The sequence below is a fragment of the Lithobates pipiens genome, unplaced genomic scaffold, assembly GCF_037356315.1.
Source record: "Lithobates pipiens isolate NorthernLeopardFrog02 unplaced genomic scaffold, aLitPip1_a1.2 Scaffold_22, whole genome shotgun sequence".
NCBI classification, from domain to species: Eukaryota; Metazoa; Chordata; class Amphibia; order Anura; family Ranidae; genus Lithobates; species Lithobates pipiens.
In genome coordinates, this window is record NW_027507784.1 from 40,117,299 (window position 1) to 40,137,274 (window position 19,976).

At 44.0% G+C, this 19,976-nt stretch overlaps 1 protein-coding gene across 2 annotated transcripts; it reads right to left on the bottom strand.

The window, feature by feature from the left end:
* Positions 1–229: 229 nt before the first annotated feature.
* LOC143923632 (sulfotransferase 1C1-like) lies at positions 230–18,310 on the bottom strand. Of its 2 annotated transcripts, none has more exons than XM_077447432.1 (7): positions 18,112–18,310; positions 13,721–13,849; positions 13,544–13,641; positions 11,312–11,438; positions 5,458–5,552; positions 4,649–4,829; positions 230–1,576 (listed from the first exon to the last, which is right to left on the bottom strand). In XM_077447432.1, the coding sequence occupies exons 1-7, from the start codon at positions 18,197–18,199 to the stop codon at positions 1,464–1,466; spliced, it is 831 nt and encodes a 276-aa protein (XP_077303558.1). In that variant the 5' UTR covers positions 18,200–18,310; the 3' UTR covers positions 230–1,463. The 2 variants fall into 2 exon arrangements, with proteins under 2 accessions (XP_077303558.1, XP_077303559.1); XM_077447433.1 differs by having other exon boundaries at positions 13,721–13,859; positions 18,112–18,237.
* Positions 18,311–19,976: the final 1,666 nt, after the last annotated feature.

The window sequence follows — 19,976 nt, forward strand, 5'->3', positions numbered from 1 at the left end:
TAATGCCAGGTGATACTTGTGACCTATTGGAGGGAATCTCTCTGTATTTCCTGTATCCCCCTACTATAGCAAGAAAAATAAATAATGCAATACATTGTAGGATACAAAACAGTGGGAAGGCTTTTGATGGACTTTTTGGCACTTTATATGGACATTTATAAGTTTGCACATTTAATTGTGGTCACAAGAACACCTTTTTCCCCCATATATAAATGATTGCACTTAACACTTTACCTTTAATGGTTTATTCTTCATTGGTTGGTTTATGATGTACATGTTAGTATGATGATTTAAAGCAGGGGTACCCAACCTTTTGAAGAGTGAGGGCCACTTAAGCAACTTGGTAACTAGTCACAGGCCACAATAAGCGGGCGGATGACAGGTCCAAGTCCACTCCACACATGCAGAGCAGACTCAACTCTATGGGCCCTCAGATAAGATCTGCCCAGATGGAAGGGGACGGAATCCACCCCCCCCCCCCCCCTCTGTGTTTTTTTTTTATCAGATTGGAGGTAGGTGTGGGTGTAAATGGCCACAAGTCTGTTTACATCTGTGGTTCAACAGAGGTGAACGGAGGTACTGATTGTGTCGGAACCGATCGTGTCAACAGCAGCCTAAGGCTCCTTTCACACCGACGCTCTGTGGTTTACCCACACTGAGGGTGCAGCGCAGTGCACCTGTGGCTTAGCTGTACTTTGCCATAGACTTCTATTTATATCCTGCAGGGGTGGTGCACTTTCAGAAGTTCACCAAACCCACAGGTAATAACAGAAGTCTATGGCTCAGTGCAGGTAACCTGCAGGTGTTCTGCGCTGCACCTGCAAATCAGTTTGAAAGCAGCCCAGATATGCCCATATACATATCGATTTTAGTAATAAACTTACCTTTAACAACAGTTTTCCATTCAGGTCAGCTTATGCGGCTCTGCTCAGCAACCACTTGCTTCCTCTACCATCGGCTTCATCCACATCACTCTTGCTCTGGGATGGTGGGTTGGCAACCCACAATCTGGACTTGCCAACCCGCCATCCCAGAGCAGGAGGTCACGGGCAACATCAGAGGGCTCCGCGGGCTACCTGTGGCCCCCAGGCCACTGGTTGGACACCCCTTATTTAAAGAAACAGTGCACCATTGGTTCTTGTATTATGTATAGTGGAAGCCACAGTCTAGTAGCAGATTTTTGAGGTAGTTTAGTGCAGTAGTTCTCAACGTCAGTCCTCAAGTACCTCCAATGGCCCATTTTTTGGGAACTTCCCTTAGCTAAAATAGCTCTTATCAATACCATGCCATTGATATCAATTTAAAGCAGCTGTGCAAAATAAAGGAAAACCTGAAAACATGGACTGTTGGGGGTAATTGAGGACTGAGGTTGAGAACCACTTGTCATATCCAAACCAATACATGACGATAACAGACATTGTTGTTCAGTTTTTTGCTACATCTCCAGGCTCCACAATTCATCTTCAGATGGTAGTGTGGAATTTCAGGTCCCTTCCTTTCATTCTCTTTTCATATTCCTCGTCAAACATTTTATTCTGCGATTCTGTAAAATGATTTATCCAGTCTCCAACTTCACCTAAATTAAAAGTGGAGAGATCAAAATGTCAGCTAGAAAAAGATATAGAGATACTTGAAGAGAAATAGAACTGTGGTGAGTTTACTTAAAATCAACAGGGTCCTTCTAACTAAGCATCGGATCTCCAGTCCTACTCTTGTCTGCATGGGGATGGTGGAATCATCATTCAGCTGATGTGATGGTTTCACAAATTAGGATTTGATGCTTTTGCCTATGTCTTCTGGTTCTTCTCTGTGTCCATTCTTGTGTGTTTTGTGTTAGACCTCACTCCTTCCTGGCTTCCTAGGCTTCAGCATCATACTCTTCCAAGCCTAGTCTTGGTTTTCCATTGGGTATTTACCGACCATTCTACCTTTTGTTACTTCTGGTCCTCAATCCTTCCTGACCCTAGTCTTAAACTCCATACGCTACCAAGTTTAGTCTTGGTTATCCATTGGGCATTTAATGACCAGTCTTCTTTTCGTTATTGCTGGTACATTCTGTGTCCATCACTTGACTAGCCTGCTACCCAACACCAGTGTCTGTAGAAACCTAACGTTTTTGTTTAGCCCTTGCCTTGACCTCCGGTATCTGTGGTCATGTATTATCTGTGAATCTGCTTCTTCTCTGTACCCATCGTTTTGTATTTTGTCTGATGCCGTGTACACATGGGCCAAATGTCAGGAGACAATGACCACTACAAAACAAAAAAGTCAGACATTCAGCCCATGTGTATGTCAGTCTATCCAACAGAAGCCGGCCGAGCATGCTGGAAAACCAGCATGCCCCCGACTCCCGGCGCTGAGCGGAGTGTTTTAGCGGGGGGACCATCCCCCTGTCAGAACACAACAGCTCAGCAGGGTAGATTGTTGAACTAACCTTGCATAGTTAGTACAGCAGCTCCTACTGGAGCTGATGTTTTTGTTTCGTTTAACCCATGGGGTTGAATGAAAAAAAAAAAAAATAGTGTGTACCCGGCTTAAGTCCTCATGATTAAGTGGATGTGATGGTTTCACATACTTGGATTTTATTCTATTGCCTCTTTGTCTGTCTTCTGGATCTTCTCTGTGTCCATTGTTGTCTGTTCTGCCTTGGTCCTTACTCCTTCCTCACAGCAAGTACTCCCCCAAGCCAAGTCTTGGCTAACCATTGGGCATTCAGGCTGGGTTCACACTGGTACTACACGACTGTTGTACATCTGTCATCCTTCTTTGCCCTGCAACATCGGTCCTACTTCCATCCGACTTGAATGAACAAGATAAAATTTTGCTCCGACTTTGAGATAGTCCGACTTGTCCTTTGAATAATCAACTCAATCCCAAAGTGAATAAAATTCCTTTTACTGATGCTGTAATCACCATGTCGGATGTCATAAGTCAGATGTTTGGACAAGGATCCAACTTTAATCCAACTTCAATGGTATTCAATGGGCTGAAGTAGGACCAAAGTCGGACCAAAGCAGTGCAGGAACCTTTTTCAAAGTTGGAGCAACTTGTGTCAGACCAGTTAAGACAGCTCTCATAGGGAATCGCTGTTTTAGACACGTTATGCGACATGTGCTCCAAAGTCGGAGCGTATGTCGTACCAGTATGAAGCCAGCCTTAATGACCATTCTTTCGTTCGTTACTGCTAGTTCTGTTTTAGTTATCACTCCTTTCTGTCTCTAGTCTCGAACTCCATACTTTCTCAATCCTAGGCCTGACTACCCTTTGGGCATTTAATGACCATTATCCATTTCCTTATTGCTAGTTCTGTGTTAGTCTCGACTTCCTGGCTCTTGTCTAAAACTCAGTACTCTACCAAATCTTGTCTTGAATATCAATTGGCCATTGAACAATCATTCTTCCTTTTATTACTGATAGTAAATTGCATGTCTATTGTCTTACTAGTCTGCTACCCAGACCCAGTGTCATTACAAACCTTACCTTTAGGTTTGGCCCTACCCCGTCTTATTTTTATTATTTTTTACCCCAAACTAGAGTATCAGGCCTGTGTATCTTTGAGTGTCCTGACCTGTGCTTTATACATATCAGTTTCTGAGTGTATTCTGTCTTCTACCTTGACTTGATTCTTAGTACCTGTGGGCATGTAGAATCTGTAGTCATGCTTGTATATTGTCTCTCTGCCTGCTATGACTTTCTTGTCTTCAGATAACTCTTCTGCCTGATTTTCTGTATCTTGCTTCAGCTTACCTGTCTGTTGGTGCCAGCTTGAAAGGCCCAAGGACCATGACCTTGGAATACAACACATCAAAGTCAAAATCTCTTTGAGCAGGTCCTTAGTGAAGACCAGGACTAGTTAGATATCAAACTTTAGTGGCAGCCTTCTGCCTATTATGTTAACACAGAGAACACACCAAAAAAATGCCCTATCTGCTGAAACCCTCAGCTTCTGGCTCTTAAAAACTGTTTGTCCCTGGATATGCCACTATGCCCCAGCATTGGGCTTCATTGCTGTAGAAGTCACAAAACATTGAAAATATGGCTAGGAGACCCCTAGTGTTCCTGACGATAGCCCTGTTATATTGCCACTGGCAGTGTCATTGTTGTGGGGAAATCAAAGTTTAAAGTGGTTGTAAACCCGTACAAACGGCTTTGACCTACAGGTAAGCCTAGATTAAGGCTTACCTGTAGGCCCAAGAAATCTCTCCTAAACCTACGCAGTTTAGGAGATATTTGCCGAAAGACAGGCACCGCTGTCTACGGTAATATGCTGCGAGTGGTGGCTCCCGTGTGCATGTGCGGGAGTGATGTCATCGCGGCTTCACCGAATGACAGCGGCGGAGCAGCGAGACCCACCGAGAAGATGGATGAGCCGGACTACAGGGGACAGTGGTGACTTCGCTGACTCCTGTGTCAGGTAAGTGACACATAATGGGCTGCTATGTGATGCATAGTAGTCCATTATGCTTTACCTTTGCAGGGAATGAAAGAGGAAGTAAACCCATCAGGGTTTACTTCCTCTTTAAGCCAAATTAGTAGAAACCGAGCTTCACCAAATTTACTCTCTAAATATTCTTTGTCTTAGAAAAAGTGGACAAACACTTAAATCAGTATTTTTTTTAGTGAGCAAGAACGATGTACAAAACCTTACCTTTCCTCATGAAGGGCGAACGGGCCTGGTCCAGAATTATATCAGGAACGGTGGAATAATTAGCCATTGGGTTTTCCTTCATGGCTTTGAAAGAGGTGTGGTGGCAGATCTTATCCAGAACTTCTTCTGAAAGGTTCTTCCCCAGAAACTCCATCACTTTCCTTATCTCTCGCTTTGGGTCCTGTTCAAAAACATTTATGTAACACGCTTTCAGGACAACTGTCATGAACGTAACCAACGTATAAGAGGCTGAACCCTCCCTACACAAAATTGAAATGTGTCTAACGTGTATTTCCCATAACCGTTCACTCCATCTAGTGGTCATAATGTGATATTTTTCTGATTGTCACATTTCATACCACGTTATGGCCAGTAGATGGAGCTGACGATCATGGAAAATTTATTATATTACACACAGTACTGAGATTATTTTCAGGAGCTGAGGCATTAGCACAGGTATGAGGTTATGCCCATAATATGTTTAGAGCTGAACTCCAAGGAAACAGATAAATATGTATAAGTTAGCCATTTTACCCACTAAAGGATTTGTTTTTCTGCCCATCTTGTCCTGAAATGTACACACCGTGCCCCACATCACAGTCTGAGAGGAGACTTTTTTTTTGCTGCAGTTTTATTTTCACTCATGGGTCTTCCCTCCACCCTGCGACTGGAGAGTAAAAAGGGACGCCATACAATCATGAGCTCATCTCTCTATCACTCTGCAATCTCCTACTTCTTATACTGCAGAAGGACACCTTTAGTTTTCAGGAAATACTTTTATACCATTACCTCTCAATTCCCCACCTCACCTCCTTCATATCTTCATAAAACACATAGAGGATGTTGTGCTTCTCCTTGGCATTCCACCAGCCAATCACATGATTGAACCAGCTTCCCCAGGCAACTACAAAAGAAGGGAATATGCATTGTAGTAAAAATGATATCACTTTGTCAGAGTAGTTTTATCTGCTTGAAAGGTCTGTCAGGCAAGCAGTCAGTGCTTCAGTGGTATAACCCCTTGTTGGTGGGGCCAGTTGCCCTGCAGAAGAGGGTACCTTTCTTGCATGTGCATGCTGATCAATGCTTGGGACCAGCTGGGGCTGTGTTTATGTGGACGTCAACATTATGGCGGTACCCCGGCTAATAGATGAGCAGTACACTGTGTGCAGTAGTTACCTGTCACCTATGCCAATATAGGTGCATCTCAGTCCAACTCCTAGCTAACTATTCTGTGGCTGCCAAGGCATGCCTGTAAAGGTGTGAGTCCCTAACTGGTAGTATCCACTAATAGTGACTCCCTTGGGTTGGTAGACGAAGGCTACATCATTGCAGATAACATGGACCCTCTGGCTCCCATGCGGTCCCCACTCTCTCTTGAGCCTGCCCCAGGCAGGAAGGCAGGACCCAACAAGCGCAAACTGTTGGCGCTATAAAAATCCTATATAATAATAATTAGGGTTGCACAAATACCGGTATTGGTGCCAATACTGAGCATTTGCACAAGCATCGGTACTCATGCTCCAAAATGGATACTTTCAGACTCCATTCTTTCAGCTTTCAGTGGGATTCCCCCACTGACAGCTAAAATGTAAAAAAAAAAACAAAAAAAAAGAAAAAAATGAAAAATACCAAGCAAACAAACAAAACAAAAACGGCAATTATCAATTGTTAAAGCAGAGGTCCACCCTAAAGTGGACCTTCCGCTCATTGGAACCCTCCCCCCCTCCGGCACCATAATTGGCACCTTTCAGGGGGGAGGGGGGTGCAGGTACCTGTACAGTACAGGTATCTGCACCCACTTCCGGCGTAGATTCTGCAGAAGCTACACCCCTTTCCGCAGAATCTACTCCCCTTTCCGAAGGTCCCCCGCTGCCTGCTGGGAAACACACGGATCCCAGAGACAGCGGGGACCATCCTTATTGCGCAGCGCGACTCGCGCATGCGCAGTAGGGAACTGGGAAATGAAGCCGAAAGGCTCCACTTCCTGATTCCCATACCCAAGATGGCGGTGGCAGCACCCGAGAGATCGGCTTCGGGTGCCGACATCGCAGACGCGCTGGGCGGGTAAGTGTCATTATTTTAAAAGTCAGCAGCTGCAGTATTTGTAGCTGCTGGCTTTTTAAAAAAAAAAGGCGGACTGCCGCTTTAAGAAATGCGGCCGCTGATTCCTAATCAACTGATGACTCATTCGGCTGTCAGTGGGGTTCCCCTGTTGACAGCTGAAGTGTAAACAAAGTGGGCAATGTTTATCAACAACATTGCTCAGCAGTTGAATCAGAAAGATAAAAAGAAACATTGTTTATTTTTGTATCTTTTGGTTTATTCATTTACATATTAAAAGGGATGAACTTCAACCTGCAGATGAACCTGTCAATTGGTTTTTATTGAATGTAATTTTATTCCCGCTTCTTCAGTCAACAACATCAAAATAGAAACACATTGAATGGTCCTCCTAAATGGTCTTTGTCACCCATAGAATGCCACAGGGTGGTGCTCCTCATTTTCCAAGATAGTCCTTAGATCCTAAGTAATTGAAACTAGGTATCAATAGTCAAATTGTCTAGTGTGCACCTGGTGATATATAAGGTATTTTATTAGGCAGGTAAAGAGGTTCCCATCATGTTGTTCCTCAGATCAGCGTGGAGTGAGATAGAACCGTGAGTATTCTTGCTGAAACTTTTCCTGAAGAAGTGGGTTATCTCCTGCGAAACGCAATCTGCGTTGAAATTACAGCATCTCACTGTGCTCTCCCATAGAAAAGCCAACAAGAACCTGTATTCAAGGAGTACTAGATGGTTTTGGTTATGTTCTATGTGCAGTTTTTGTGTGTTTTGTATGTTTTTTGATATGTATATGTGTGCAATTTTATTATATAATAAATATTTTTTGATACTTTTTATAAAAATTGGGTACCGTTATAGTCCTTAGATTTAGTTTGTTAGGGTCCATTATTTTGTATATCATGTTGTCATTCTTGCTGCTGCTATAGCTGCGTAGATGCTGACAGACATGTTATCACTCTTGCTGTTACTGTTGCTGCTTAAACAAGGAAGACGTACACAGTGCTCGGGACCTCTAATGGCAATAACTGTGGCAAGTCATAGTTCTATGTCAGATGTATGATAGGAATGGTGAAAAGAGGAACTGCCATTGAAGTATCCAAGAAAAAAACCACTGCATTTATTCAGGCATAAAATAGTCTTAAAATCAGAAGCCATAAAATAAATTACATGCACATCCAGTTACCAACGGGTACTTAGGACTTGATAAAGCGCACGCGTGTGAAACATGTTGTTGTGGCAACCCCAGGGCTTGCCGTCCACTCCAGCCCTCCGTGTCTCTCTTGTGTCTTCCAGTCAGATTACAGCCTGTGTCATCTATGGCGTGTCGGAACGCCTATCCAGTCTGTTGGTTTGCCACCTGCAAACACTGTGGACACTGTCATCTCCCCCCCAGCCATCCCCACATCGGCTTGTACACCCAGGAGTGTTTTATCCTCCACATCGGCTCCACAATGAGGAGCGGTTGATCTTGTGTCACAGTCAATTGGTAACTGAATCTGCATGTACTTCATTTTATGGCTTATGATTCTTTATTATTTTTTTTCCATAATTTTTATTGTTTTCTGGATAATTTGTACATGCAAAAAGTTATCAAACAGAATGTGTCAAACACTTATATTAAAAGAATGGTAAATACAGTATGTGCGGTTCAGCTAATAATTTGTACTCTTAACGTAATAATTATTGTTAAGCATGGATCAACAGTTGGACCACATTACAGTTTAACATTTTTACAATTCTAGATTCCTTGTCAAAAACCCATTCTAACTGAGTCATTTAGAGTATAATAAAATAAGATGAAAATAAAAATATAAAAATTAAATAAATGGCTTTTTTTTTTTCAAATATAACATTTTATTTAACTCCAAGCAGGGGTGCGGGCACCACGATACAAATATAAATGTAAATATACATACATTACACTCTAGGCTCATAGAATGTACAGAGGTTGAAAACATTCACAACAATTTACGGTACCAAAGATTGCATAGAGTAGCAGATCAAACGTTCGTCTCCAACCAGAATCAAACTTATCAAGAGCAGTGTTCTTTCTGGTGTAACGATGCTGGGGCTCTCCCTGCCTGCTTTTACAACTTTCCTTAAAGGAAGGGAACCAAAATTCCCAAGGATAAGGGTGAATAGGGGAAGGAAAAGAAAATAGAAAAGGGGGGGGGGGGAGAGAAAAAAAAGGGAGAATGAAAGAGCGAGGACATGGCAGTAGCCGTTTTTCAGTAGCACTCCAGCGGGGTAAGGGCAGATTAGGACCCCATAAATGGCTATTTTTATGTCTGAATAAATACAGTGGTTTTATTTTTTTGTAATAATGTTTCAGTGCAAAATGAAACTGACAAAAAGTATTCACAGCTTGGTAAAGCCCATTGAGTCAATTTTTGCCAAGACATAAGTGTTGTCGCCTTGTTATATGACCTTCACCTGTGACTAATAATGGATCAATTAGGTCTCAGGTGTGTATAAAAAGAACACCAGTACACTAGACCTTCTCAACTGCAACTAGACCTCTGCAAACATGCCTAAGTTTTACCCGAAGACTAAAGTGTTGATTATCAAGACCAGATCCACTGCTGATGTGGCAGACACCTTCAATGTGCCTCAGCGTCAAGTTCAGAGGATAAAAAAAAAAGATTTGAAGAGACTGGACACATTTTGGACAAGGCCAGGTCAGGCCTTGTCCAAGACAACTGCTCGAGAGGACCGTTTGTTGGCTCGAAAATCCAAGACCATCCCATTTTCCACTGCAGCAGAGCTCCACGAGACCTGGTCCCCTGAAGTCCCTGTGTCAACCAGAACAGTTTGTCAGATTCTGTCTCGAAATGGCCTCCATGGTCGAATCAGTGCCCATAAGCCAGCACTAAACAAAAGACGATTGAAAAACCGTGTGGCATTTGCCAAGGGCCACAGCCTGCTAAAAGGATGGACTCTGGAAAAGTGGCAGAAGGTGTATTTTTCAGATGAATCTTCTGTTGAATTACACCCCAGTCTCCGCAAATATTGCAGGAGACCTACTGGAACCCGCATGGAGCCGAGATTTACCCAGAAAACAGTAAAGTTTGGTGGAGGCAAAATCATGGTCTGGGGTTACATCCAGTATGGGGGTGTGCGAGGGATCTGCAGGGTGGAAGGCAACATCAATAGTCTAAAATACCAAGAAATCTTAGCTACCCCTTATATTCCCAACCATAAAAAAGGCCAAATTTTGCAGCAGGATGGTGCTCCATCGCATACTTCCATCTCCACATCAAAGTTCCTTAAGGCAAAGAAGATCAAGATGCTCCAGAATTGGCCAGCCCAGTCACCAGACATGAACATCATTGAGCATATGTGGTGTAGGATGAAAGATGAAGCATGGAAGACGAAACCAAAGAATATTGATGAACTCTGGGAGGTATGCAATACTGTTTTCTTTGCTATTCCTGATGACTTCATCAATAAATTGTATGAATCCTTGCCAAACCGCATGGATGCTGTCCTTCAAGCTCATGGAAGTCATACAAGATATTAAATTTGGATCTCACAGCACCACTACTTAATTTTCTGACATATTTTTGGATTTTCAGTAAAGTTGTTCAATTTCTGTATAGGTGACAAAACTTTTGTCTTGCCAAAATTTGACCTGTCTGTCTTGATTAAATGATAAATCTTTTTTCAGTGAAACTAATTTATTTCAGTGCATTAAACATCATTTGGGAGAGCTTTAGCTTTTCATATGAGCTATTTCTAACACCAATTGATTAATTAAAAGTCAGGTTAATAGCAGGAGTTTCTACAAAATAGAGAAGCGACAAGACTTTTGTCAGGGACTGTATAGTACAGCCATTCTCAACCAGGGTTCCGTGGAACCCTAGGGTTCCTTCAGAGGTGGCTAGGGGTTCCTTGAGCTGTGGCCAATTTACTTCCTGTTTGATGGTGCCTACATAGATCTGAGCAAATGCCAGTTGATGGAGCCAGTGGTATGACACCAATGATTTTTATAACTCTCTGTAAGGGGGCCATTCTTACCACCACTGTAAAAAGAGCATTCTTCTCACTGAACACCAAAGTAAGGGGCATTGTTTCCACTGACCCCCAATGAATGGGTTTTATCAGGGGTTCCCCCGAGACCTGAAAATTATTTTAAGGGTTCCCCTGGGGTAGAAAGATTGAGAAAGGCTGCTATAGTACTTTCATCCACATAATCATATGGATTTATGGTTTGAGAGCTTGGTGTGTACATTTTTGGTTTGTAGCTGCTTAGATACTAATTGCAGCATTGTCCTTCTTGCTGTAGATGCTTAGATGCTGGCATTACTGATAGGGCTGCCAGGGAAAAGCCACACCTGGCTTCATGTACAGATCTTTAGATTGACAGCACATTGCTCTAGCTAAAGGAATTAGGGAAATTATGTAGAAGCCCTGCTTAGTCCCTCCTATCTCCTCTAGCACAGGAGAAATAAAGCCTCCCGTTGGCAGTTGCCATTTACAAAATAGGTCATTAGCATTTATTTTATGGCAGGTGACATGTCCATTTGCCTTGAAAATACCTGCTCATTTCTTTTAGAATAAAAAACTAGAGCCTTTAGATGAGCTTAAAGTCTACACGTACCTTCGCCCTTTAGGAACTTTTCCACATACTGATCCCAGGTCCCGGGATCTGGCTGAGTCTTATTCATCTGATCAAAGAAATAATATGACACCGCGGTGTCCTTGACATTTTGAGCAATGTAAACTGCCTGCAAGTGGATGAAGAAGACACCATCGTTGTTTTGTATATGCTGAAAATTATCTTGTAAACTTTAGCATTTGGGAAGTATGTCTTGTGATCTACATATGGTCTGGAGAAACAAAATCATACTGAGGAGTCAAAAACTTTATTAGCCAAACCAGTATTTCCCAGAGACTGGTGGTACTCCGTCTTATTCAGAATTTACGGGCAATAATACCTTATAGGCCAAGTGATGGCCACCAGTTGCAGAGACTAGAGGAAGCATGTTGATTGGGAAGACCTCACAGAAGGTGTGTAAACTAAGGAACTCAGCGCAGAGGTCTCCCCAGCAGAGGGTGCAAGAGATATATACCAAATAGTGATGAGCTGAACTGCCTTGGGTTCAGTTCGGACAAGGTTTGGGGAACTTTAAAGAAGTTTGGCTGCTAAACTCAAGCCCCAATTGAAATCAATGGGAGCGGAATCTGTCAAATTAAAAATGCTAATTTTTTGGGCAATAGGCAAGGGGTGTCCAGAAATGTTTATTTGGGGGGGAGAGGCACAGTGGAAACTGCCCTGGGGAGCCTGTACCAATGCAAAAAAAGCATTTTTTAACATTAGCAAGGGAAAAAAAGAGTTTTAAATTGTCGGCAACTGACATGCCCCTCAAAGCTTCTTTTTGTAAAAGAAAAAACGGCATACGGACTCCAAATGTCTCCCAAAATACATTAGCAGCCCTAGGTGTCTTGTATTGTGGTGGATGACTCTGGAGACCAGATTTCCGGCTTCACCACCCACTAATACGGGAGGAGGGAAATATGCTGCAAACTCACTGATCACATTGTACCAGACACAGGGAGATCAAAGTACACTGGATCATCCTCTATGGAGGAGAGGGTGGGGACTCAGAGCAGAGGGGTGGGACTTTCACACCCACAATCAGCACTATCTATAGGAGGAAGAGTGGAACCTCCGAACAGTTGGTCGGTTTTTGCACCAAACAAATTGGCAGTATAGTATTGACAGACAGTATTGCCTTGTATAGAGGGGCGGGACAGTGCTTCTCCTGCAGGGTATCCTCTGGAGCTGGGAGCCCAGGAACCGACCTGACACTGAGCACCGCAAATACTTCCCCACCCGTCCCTTCTCCTGGAGCACCGAGCCCAGCAATGTCCCCATTCCCAGACAATCGGACCAATTGGATGGACACATTCTCAGCCAGATCCACCGATTGCCCAGGGAGCAGGATGATGGCGTCATCTATCCTGAACTACTGGACATGACCATGTCCCTTCTACCTGGGGGGGGGGGCAGCCCCCGAAATATGCCACCCAAGGCAAATGCCTCGTTTGCCTCGTGGAAGATACGCCCCTGCACCCAAGCACCCAGAAGGAGTGGAATGGATCACCTTAGTTTTTTTTTTTTTGCGGATGGTCTGTTTAAATTCGCCGCTCTATAGAAGTGAATGGAGGACCTGATAACAGGCTGTAGAAAGATAAATATAATTTGAAGAGAAACCTGCACTTTGTTTCAACACGGGATCAGGGAACAGCTAGGTAAGCTGTAGGAGGCCTCATGATTTCTAACAGTGGCTCTGCTTACTTCTGCGGACTTCTGGAGGAGATGGCGGATGCAAGCACCTGTTGCTTCCCTAGCAACCATTGACAGCCATAGATCCACACCAAATGCCCTAAATATTCAGAAGAACATCTGAACAGCCAGTGTTCTATCCAAAGTTATGTTCGGACCAAACACTGAGCTCATTCCTGATGACAAACATCAAGTGATTTAACTCTCCAGAATCTACCAGATCAGAGTTAGGTAGACAAGGCCTTTCTGTAGACTGACCCTTTATTATGTCCTTCATTATGTATCATCAGAAATGTCTATTCTCATAAGTTCCAATGGCAATTATGGAAAGAACAGCACCTGACTAGACAGTGCTTTTTTAGGTGTGGCAGAAGTGGTAACAAAAATAAGTGGATTTTGCAAAGTTCTGATAATGGTATCCAGCAGCAGATCATGGTCTGGGACATGTTGAATCAAACAAAACTTTCTCCCCTTAACCCCAAAAGATGATGAAATGTTTAGAAATTACACTTTTCATTGTGGTTATCCCATCCTCACTCCTACCTTACACTTTTGCTCCCAAAAAGATTTTGGCACCAGCTCGAACTGAAGGTGGGTTTTTATTTTTCGGGGAGATGGTGTATTATTCAAAACATCCAAACCTGAAGAAAGAAGTGAAGTTGTCAATTCCAAGTTCAGAATTTCATGAGTCAAACTGTTTAAAATCTAATCCAAGCTTACCAGAAGGCAAGGGAGGTGGGGAGAACTTCTCCAGAAATGGAGAACGTATATACATAGGAGCACGCTTGGTCTTCTCTACTTCACCATCATTCATTATGGAGTCCACAATTTCTTGCATCCATGTTGTGCCTAAAGACATCTCAGATGAAAATAGCAATAGAAAAAGTAGAATTAAAGGTCAACAGAGGTCCAGAATCTGAGCTACAGGCCGTATCAACAGTGCCCATTTTGTGGATCTTCTCACTAAGGCGTAGGGAAGCCCAGCAAATTTGTGAAATGTTTGACTATAATAGTCTGTATTTCTCAAAATAACTCTATTTACTAGGCACAACTGGTGAAGCATGAAGACGGGAGGGGGAATAATCTTAGCCCTAAACAAGAGGAGAATGGTCAAAGTGATCAAACTTTCCTAGAGGGAGAATATATTTTACAGAAAGATTTTTGATTAAATAAATGGTCTGGTGACAGGGCCTCTTTAAAGGAAAGGGTTTACTCCCATCATCAGCAACGCTTCAGTACAAATGCAACCTGTAACTACACTCTTGAGCTAGTGAGAACAGTGAGTATTAACGGACCAACCTATTTATTTTATATATCAAAGCGGCCAAACTGTGGAATTCATATAAGCATGCAAAGACATTACAAATTAGACACACTGTAAACATTTGGGATTGGTTATGAAAATCCAAAGGTATACAGAGCCCTGACATATCACTAGTAGCGCTATTAATGTAGATTTCTCACCAGGGGTTCAAATATTGTCAAATATTTATTTTTGTTCTTTTTTCAAAATGTGATAAGCCAGTTTTCCCACTCAAGCGCGAACTAGCAGTCAAAGAAACATAGTGGCTTGGAGAATATCACATGAAAATGTAATTAAGCAAAGAGATATCCCCATATATTCCGTAAAAAGGTAGCCCAAACCAGCAAATAGATGACCCAATTGAGCAAAGAGGCAGCCCAATCCAGCAAAAAGACAGTCCAATTTAACAAACCCATTCAGCAAAGAGACACCTGCATACATTAAGCAATGATACAGCCCAATCCAGCAGAAACATCCTCATATATCCAGTAAAAAGACATCTCCATATACAGTTTGAAGCAAAGAGATGGCTTAATCCAGCAAAGAGACATCCCAATCCAGCAAAGAGACAGCTCAATTCAGCAAAGAGACAGCTCAATCCAGCAAAGAGACAGCTCAATCCAGCAAAGAGACAGCCCAATCTATATAAAAAAGACAGACTCATATATTCAGCAAAGAGACGGCCCAAATCCAGAAAACAGATATCCCCATATATTCAGCAAAGAGACAGACCAACCCAGCAAAGATACAGTCCGATTCAGCAGGGTTATTCCCATATAGCCACCAAACAGAGGTCTTGATATATCCAACAAAGGGATATTCCCATATATTTCTGATATATCCCCATATATTCAAAGAGTTAGCCCAATCCAACAGAGACATTCCCATATATTCAGCAAAGATACAGCCCAATCCAGCAAAGATATCCTCATATATCCAGCAAAGGGGTATTCCAATATATTAAGCAAAGAGACCGCCCAATCCAGCAGAGACATCCCCATATATTCAAAGATACAGCCCAATCCAGCAGAGACTTAGTTAGTATGGTCGAATAAAGACACCAGTCCATCCTGAGTGAGTGTTGATGAGTGTCTACAATTGTCCCTGTACCTCTACATTGTGTCTCATTAAGATGCTCATCTATTATATTATTTATTTAGGTTACCTATATACCGCCATCAATTTATGCAGCACTCCACACATACATCACACACTCACATCGGTCTACCCTACCTCAAGGAGCCAACAATCCAAGGTCCCCAACTTACATTCATATACTGGGGCTAATATTGGACAGAAGCCAATTAACCTACCAGCATGTCTTGTAGTGTGGGTGGAAACCGGAATACCCGTAGGAAATCCACGCAGGCAAAGGGAGAACATGCAAACTCCAGGCAGGTAGTGTCATGGTTGGGATTCGAACCAGTGACCCGTTTTACTGCTAGGTGAGAGTGCTACCCACTACACCACTATGCTGCCCGACCCAGCGAAGAGACATCCCCATATATTCAGCAAAGAGAAATTCTAATCCAGAAAAGAGACAGCTCAATCCAGCAAGGAGACATCCCCATACGACAAAGAGACAGCCCAATCCAACAAAGATATATCCCCATCCAGCAAAGAGATGGTCACAGGCAGCACAGGCCCACATCCAAGCCTCATTAACAGACACACACAATGACAGCCCCATCCAGCAACATTGTCAAATTCACCAAAAAATGTTTAACAACTTGTCTCCAGCCCAAAGTGAGCACTGAGCAGTGAGCTGTCAATCAGGCAGGCTACATGCACTGAGGTTTTCCACACTGCTGAGCTTCGACTGGCACCAAAACCAATATCCGGGGTGCAGGGAGAGGCAGAGTGCAGATGATATTACTCTGCCTTCTGCTCTCTGGGGCTGCAGCCAGAACTAAGTGAGCTGCATTGGCCCTGCTAAGGCTAAGCAATACAGAGCATGCTTCTTCTCCTCATTCTCTCTGGCAGAGGTGCCCAAACGCTGTTCCTGCATATTCTGCCAGAAAAAAAGCCCTGAGCTTGCCAATCCTTAGTTGTGGTGGCTTTAATAGCTTTCTTTTCCCAAGTTTCTTTTTATTTATTTTCACCTGGTGATCCTGCCAAACTTCCTATCCTAGGGTGACAACGCTTACTCACTTATGTACTTACGTACATTTATGGAGAAGCAACATTGTCAATCTAAGCTCCTTGTTCCCATTTGTACTGCAGGCTTAGTGCTGACATCTGCATGTTCAGTCTGCGTTCATAGACTAAACATGAGGAGGAGTTGGCACCAAGTCATCATTAAGGAGCATGCATCCTCATGTAAGATGCATAGGTGCATGAGGAGGAAGTCATAAGGTGCATAAGAAATGAAAAGGTACATTTAACAACTTTCAACCTAGGAGTAGGAAGTGTGTTAGGACTACAAAACGCCTTCTCCCCTCCCCCCTTTCTGTATATCAGTAACCCCAAGTTAGTCTTAAGCCAGCCATACATTGATCGAAACTCAGCCAGTTTAGCAGGGACCGGCTGAATTTTGATCCATGTATGGGCTGGCTGGTTGTACAAAAGTTGATCTGTCAAACAAACCATGTAAAACCAGCCTGTTGGACTTTCCTGAATACTAGTCAGTACTGCTGCCTATAGCTGGCAACACTGATCATTGTATTCTGACGGCAGGTAAGACTCCCCATTGTCAGAATACAATAGCACAGCAGGAATGATTCCCCCGTCCACACATTTGAGTGTGTGGATAGGGGAATATTTTCTTTTTTCTTTTTCATTCAACCTGCTGGTTATAGGTAAAAAAAAAGTATCATGTATGGCCCACCTAACAGTACAGTGTTTTCTCTAAAGGTCATACCTGACCCATGGACATTAAACTTGAATGGAACCTTCCTTGCTTGTGTTGACCTTCGCTGGCCTCTTGCACTTACTTTGAACCTACATTTTCCTACCCCAAGATTGACCTATTTCCTGCACTTGGCATGAACCTGCATTGCCAGTTTTAGATTTGGTCTGCTTCCTGCACCTCAGTTGGTCCTGCTTTACCTGTAATGACTTCCTGCTTCTAACTTGAGCCTACATTGCTTTTTCTGACTCCGGTTTGCTTATTGTACTTGACATGAGCTTTCATTGCCTGTCCTGACCTTAGCCTGCTTCCTGTTCCTGACTTGAACCTACATTGTTTGTTCTGACTTTGGCCTGTTTCCTTCACTTGATATGAGCCTACGTTGCTTCTTCTGACTTCCCCCTGCTTACTATTTCTGACTTAAGCCTACATTGCCTGTTCTGACTTGAACCTGCTTCCTGTTCCTGACTTGAACCTACTTTGCCTTGTCCTGACTTTGGCCCTTTTCCTGCACTTTCCATGAGCCCACATTGCCTGTCCTGACCTTGGCTTGCTTCTTGCACTTGACATGAACCTATATTGCCCATTCTGACTTTAGCCTGCTTCATGTTCGTGACTTGATTCTACATTGCCTGTCCTTACTCTGGCCTGCTTCCTGCACTTGAGCCTACATTACATGCCCTGATGGTAACCTAATTCCTGCTTGTGACTTGACCATATATTGCCTGTCCTGACCTTGAGCAGGATTTTGGTTTGAGCTGCACTAGTCTAAGTTTCTCCACTAGTGTGAGCTAGCTATGTGAAAGATCCTTCATCATAACATTCTGCTCTCTTGAACAACCAAATCAGTTCAGGCAAAACCCTTTATCGCTCTTTTTGGGAATTAATGATGTTAGTTTGAAAACTGTATTGATGACAATGGGGCAGACAATTGTTTGTGCAGAACCATGCCTCTCTTACCTGCCTTGGGATAAGTCACTATGAGGATATCATCTGGTCTGGCCTGCACATTTTCCACATCTTTCCATCGGTCTGCAATAGGTTTCATTAGTGGTACTCCATGAACTGAGCACAGCGGGAACCTGTAGACTGTACCTTCCGGGATGTTGTTGATGACGGCGGCAAAATCCTTGTCAGCTAGCTATCCAAGAAACATCAGAAAATTAGATGATGACACCAATTTTAGCATTCTTTATAAGAAGTAAAGTAAAGTAAGTAAAACTCAAGGCAAAACTTTTACTTTGAATCAGGAGGTGGGAAATCTGCTGTAAGCTCACTGATCACATCGTACCAGACACAAGGAGATCAGAGTACACTGGATCATCCTCTATGGAGGAGAGGGCGGGACACAGAACAGAGGGGTGGGACTTTCACACCCACAATCGCCACTATCTATAGGAAGAAGGGTGGAACTTCCGAACAGTTGGGTAAAAACCTTGGCATGGAGGGGCAGGGCCTCTGGACAGTTGGGCGGATTCTGCGCCATGGAGGGGCAGGACCTCCGAACAGATTGGAAGATCCTTGCAAAGAGGGGTGGGACGGTGCTTCTCCTGCGGGGTATCCTCCGGAGCTGGGAGCCAGTGTTAATTTTAGTCTGAGGACTAGTGATGGACGAACTTCCGACGGGACGTTTCGCGAACGCGAAACGCGAACGGGCACAAACGTTCGCGAAAACGACCGTTCGCCGCGGGCTCCATTGACTTCAATGGGAGGCGAATTTCGCAAACCTTTAGGTCGAATTTGCGGCCACGGGGTAATTATTAGGGGGTAGCACGTAGTCCCACCACCTGGACAATAGCATAATACATGTATGAGGTGAATTTGGGATCGATAACTACAAGCATTTTTTTTTTATTTGGGAAATTGTTCTGACAATTCAGGACTATGGAGCTAATGAAGGCAATGGAGGAGAGGGAAGGTCAGGGACCAGGGTAGGCAAACAAGAGGGTGCAGGAGATACAGAGCACTGACAGCAGCACCGTAATACAGAGCACTGACATCAGCACCGTGACATACAGCGCTGACAGCAGCTCCGTGACATACAGCGCTGACAGCAGCTCCGTGACATACAGCGCTGACAGCAGCTCCGTGACATACAGCGCTGACAGCAGCTCCGTGACATACAGCGCTGACAGCAGCTCCGTGACATACAGCGCTGACAGCAGCACCGTGACATACAGCGCTGACAGCAGCTCCGTGACATACAGCGCTGACAGCAGCTCCGTGACATACAGCGCTGACAGCAGCTCCGTGACATACAGCACTGACAGCAGCTCCGTGACATACAGCGCTGACAGCAGCTCCGTGACATACAGCGCTGACAGCAGCACCGTGACATACAGCGCTGACAGCAGCTCCGTGACATACAGCGCTGACAGCAGCTCCGTGACATACAGCGCTGACAGCAGCTCCGTGACATACAGCACTGACAGCAGCTCCGTGACATACAGCGCTGACAGCAGCTCCGTGACATACAGCGCTGACAGCAGCACCGTGACATACAGCGCTGACAGCAGCTCCGTGACATACAGCGCTGACAGCAGCTCCGTGACATACAGCGCTGACAGCAGCTCCGTGACATACAGCGCTGACAGCAGCTCCGTGACATACAGCGCTGACAGCAGCTCCGTGACATACAGCGCTGACAGCAGCTCCGTGACATACAGCGCTGACAGCAGCTCCGTGACATACAGCGCTGACAGCAGCTCCGTGACATACAGCGCTGACAGCAGCACCGTAAGCAGCCCCAGGAGGAAGTCAGCACAGCACAGGGATGGTGTGATCCCCTCATAATAAGAACCCCCAGGAGGAAGTCAGCACAGCAC

What these genes read in the sequence shown, in the direction of transcription:
- LOC143923632 (XM_077447432.1), bottom strand. Translation starts at nt 18,199, where the DNA reads ATGAAACCTATTGCAGACCGATGGAAAGATGTGGAAAATGTGCAGGCC. An exon ending in AAAGTTCCTAAAGGGCGAAG is followed by an intron (nt 5,553 to 11,311) that starts GTACGTGTAGAC and finishes CTTCTTTTGTAG; the next exon opens with TTGCCTGGGGAAGCTGGTTC. An exon ending in TTTATGAAGATATGAAGGAG is followed by an intron (nt 4,830 to 5,457) that starts GTGAGGTGGGGA and finishes GTTTTTGAACAG; the next exon opens with GACCCAAAGCGAGAGATAAG.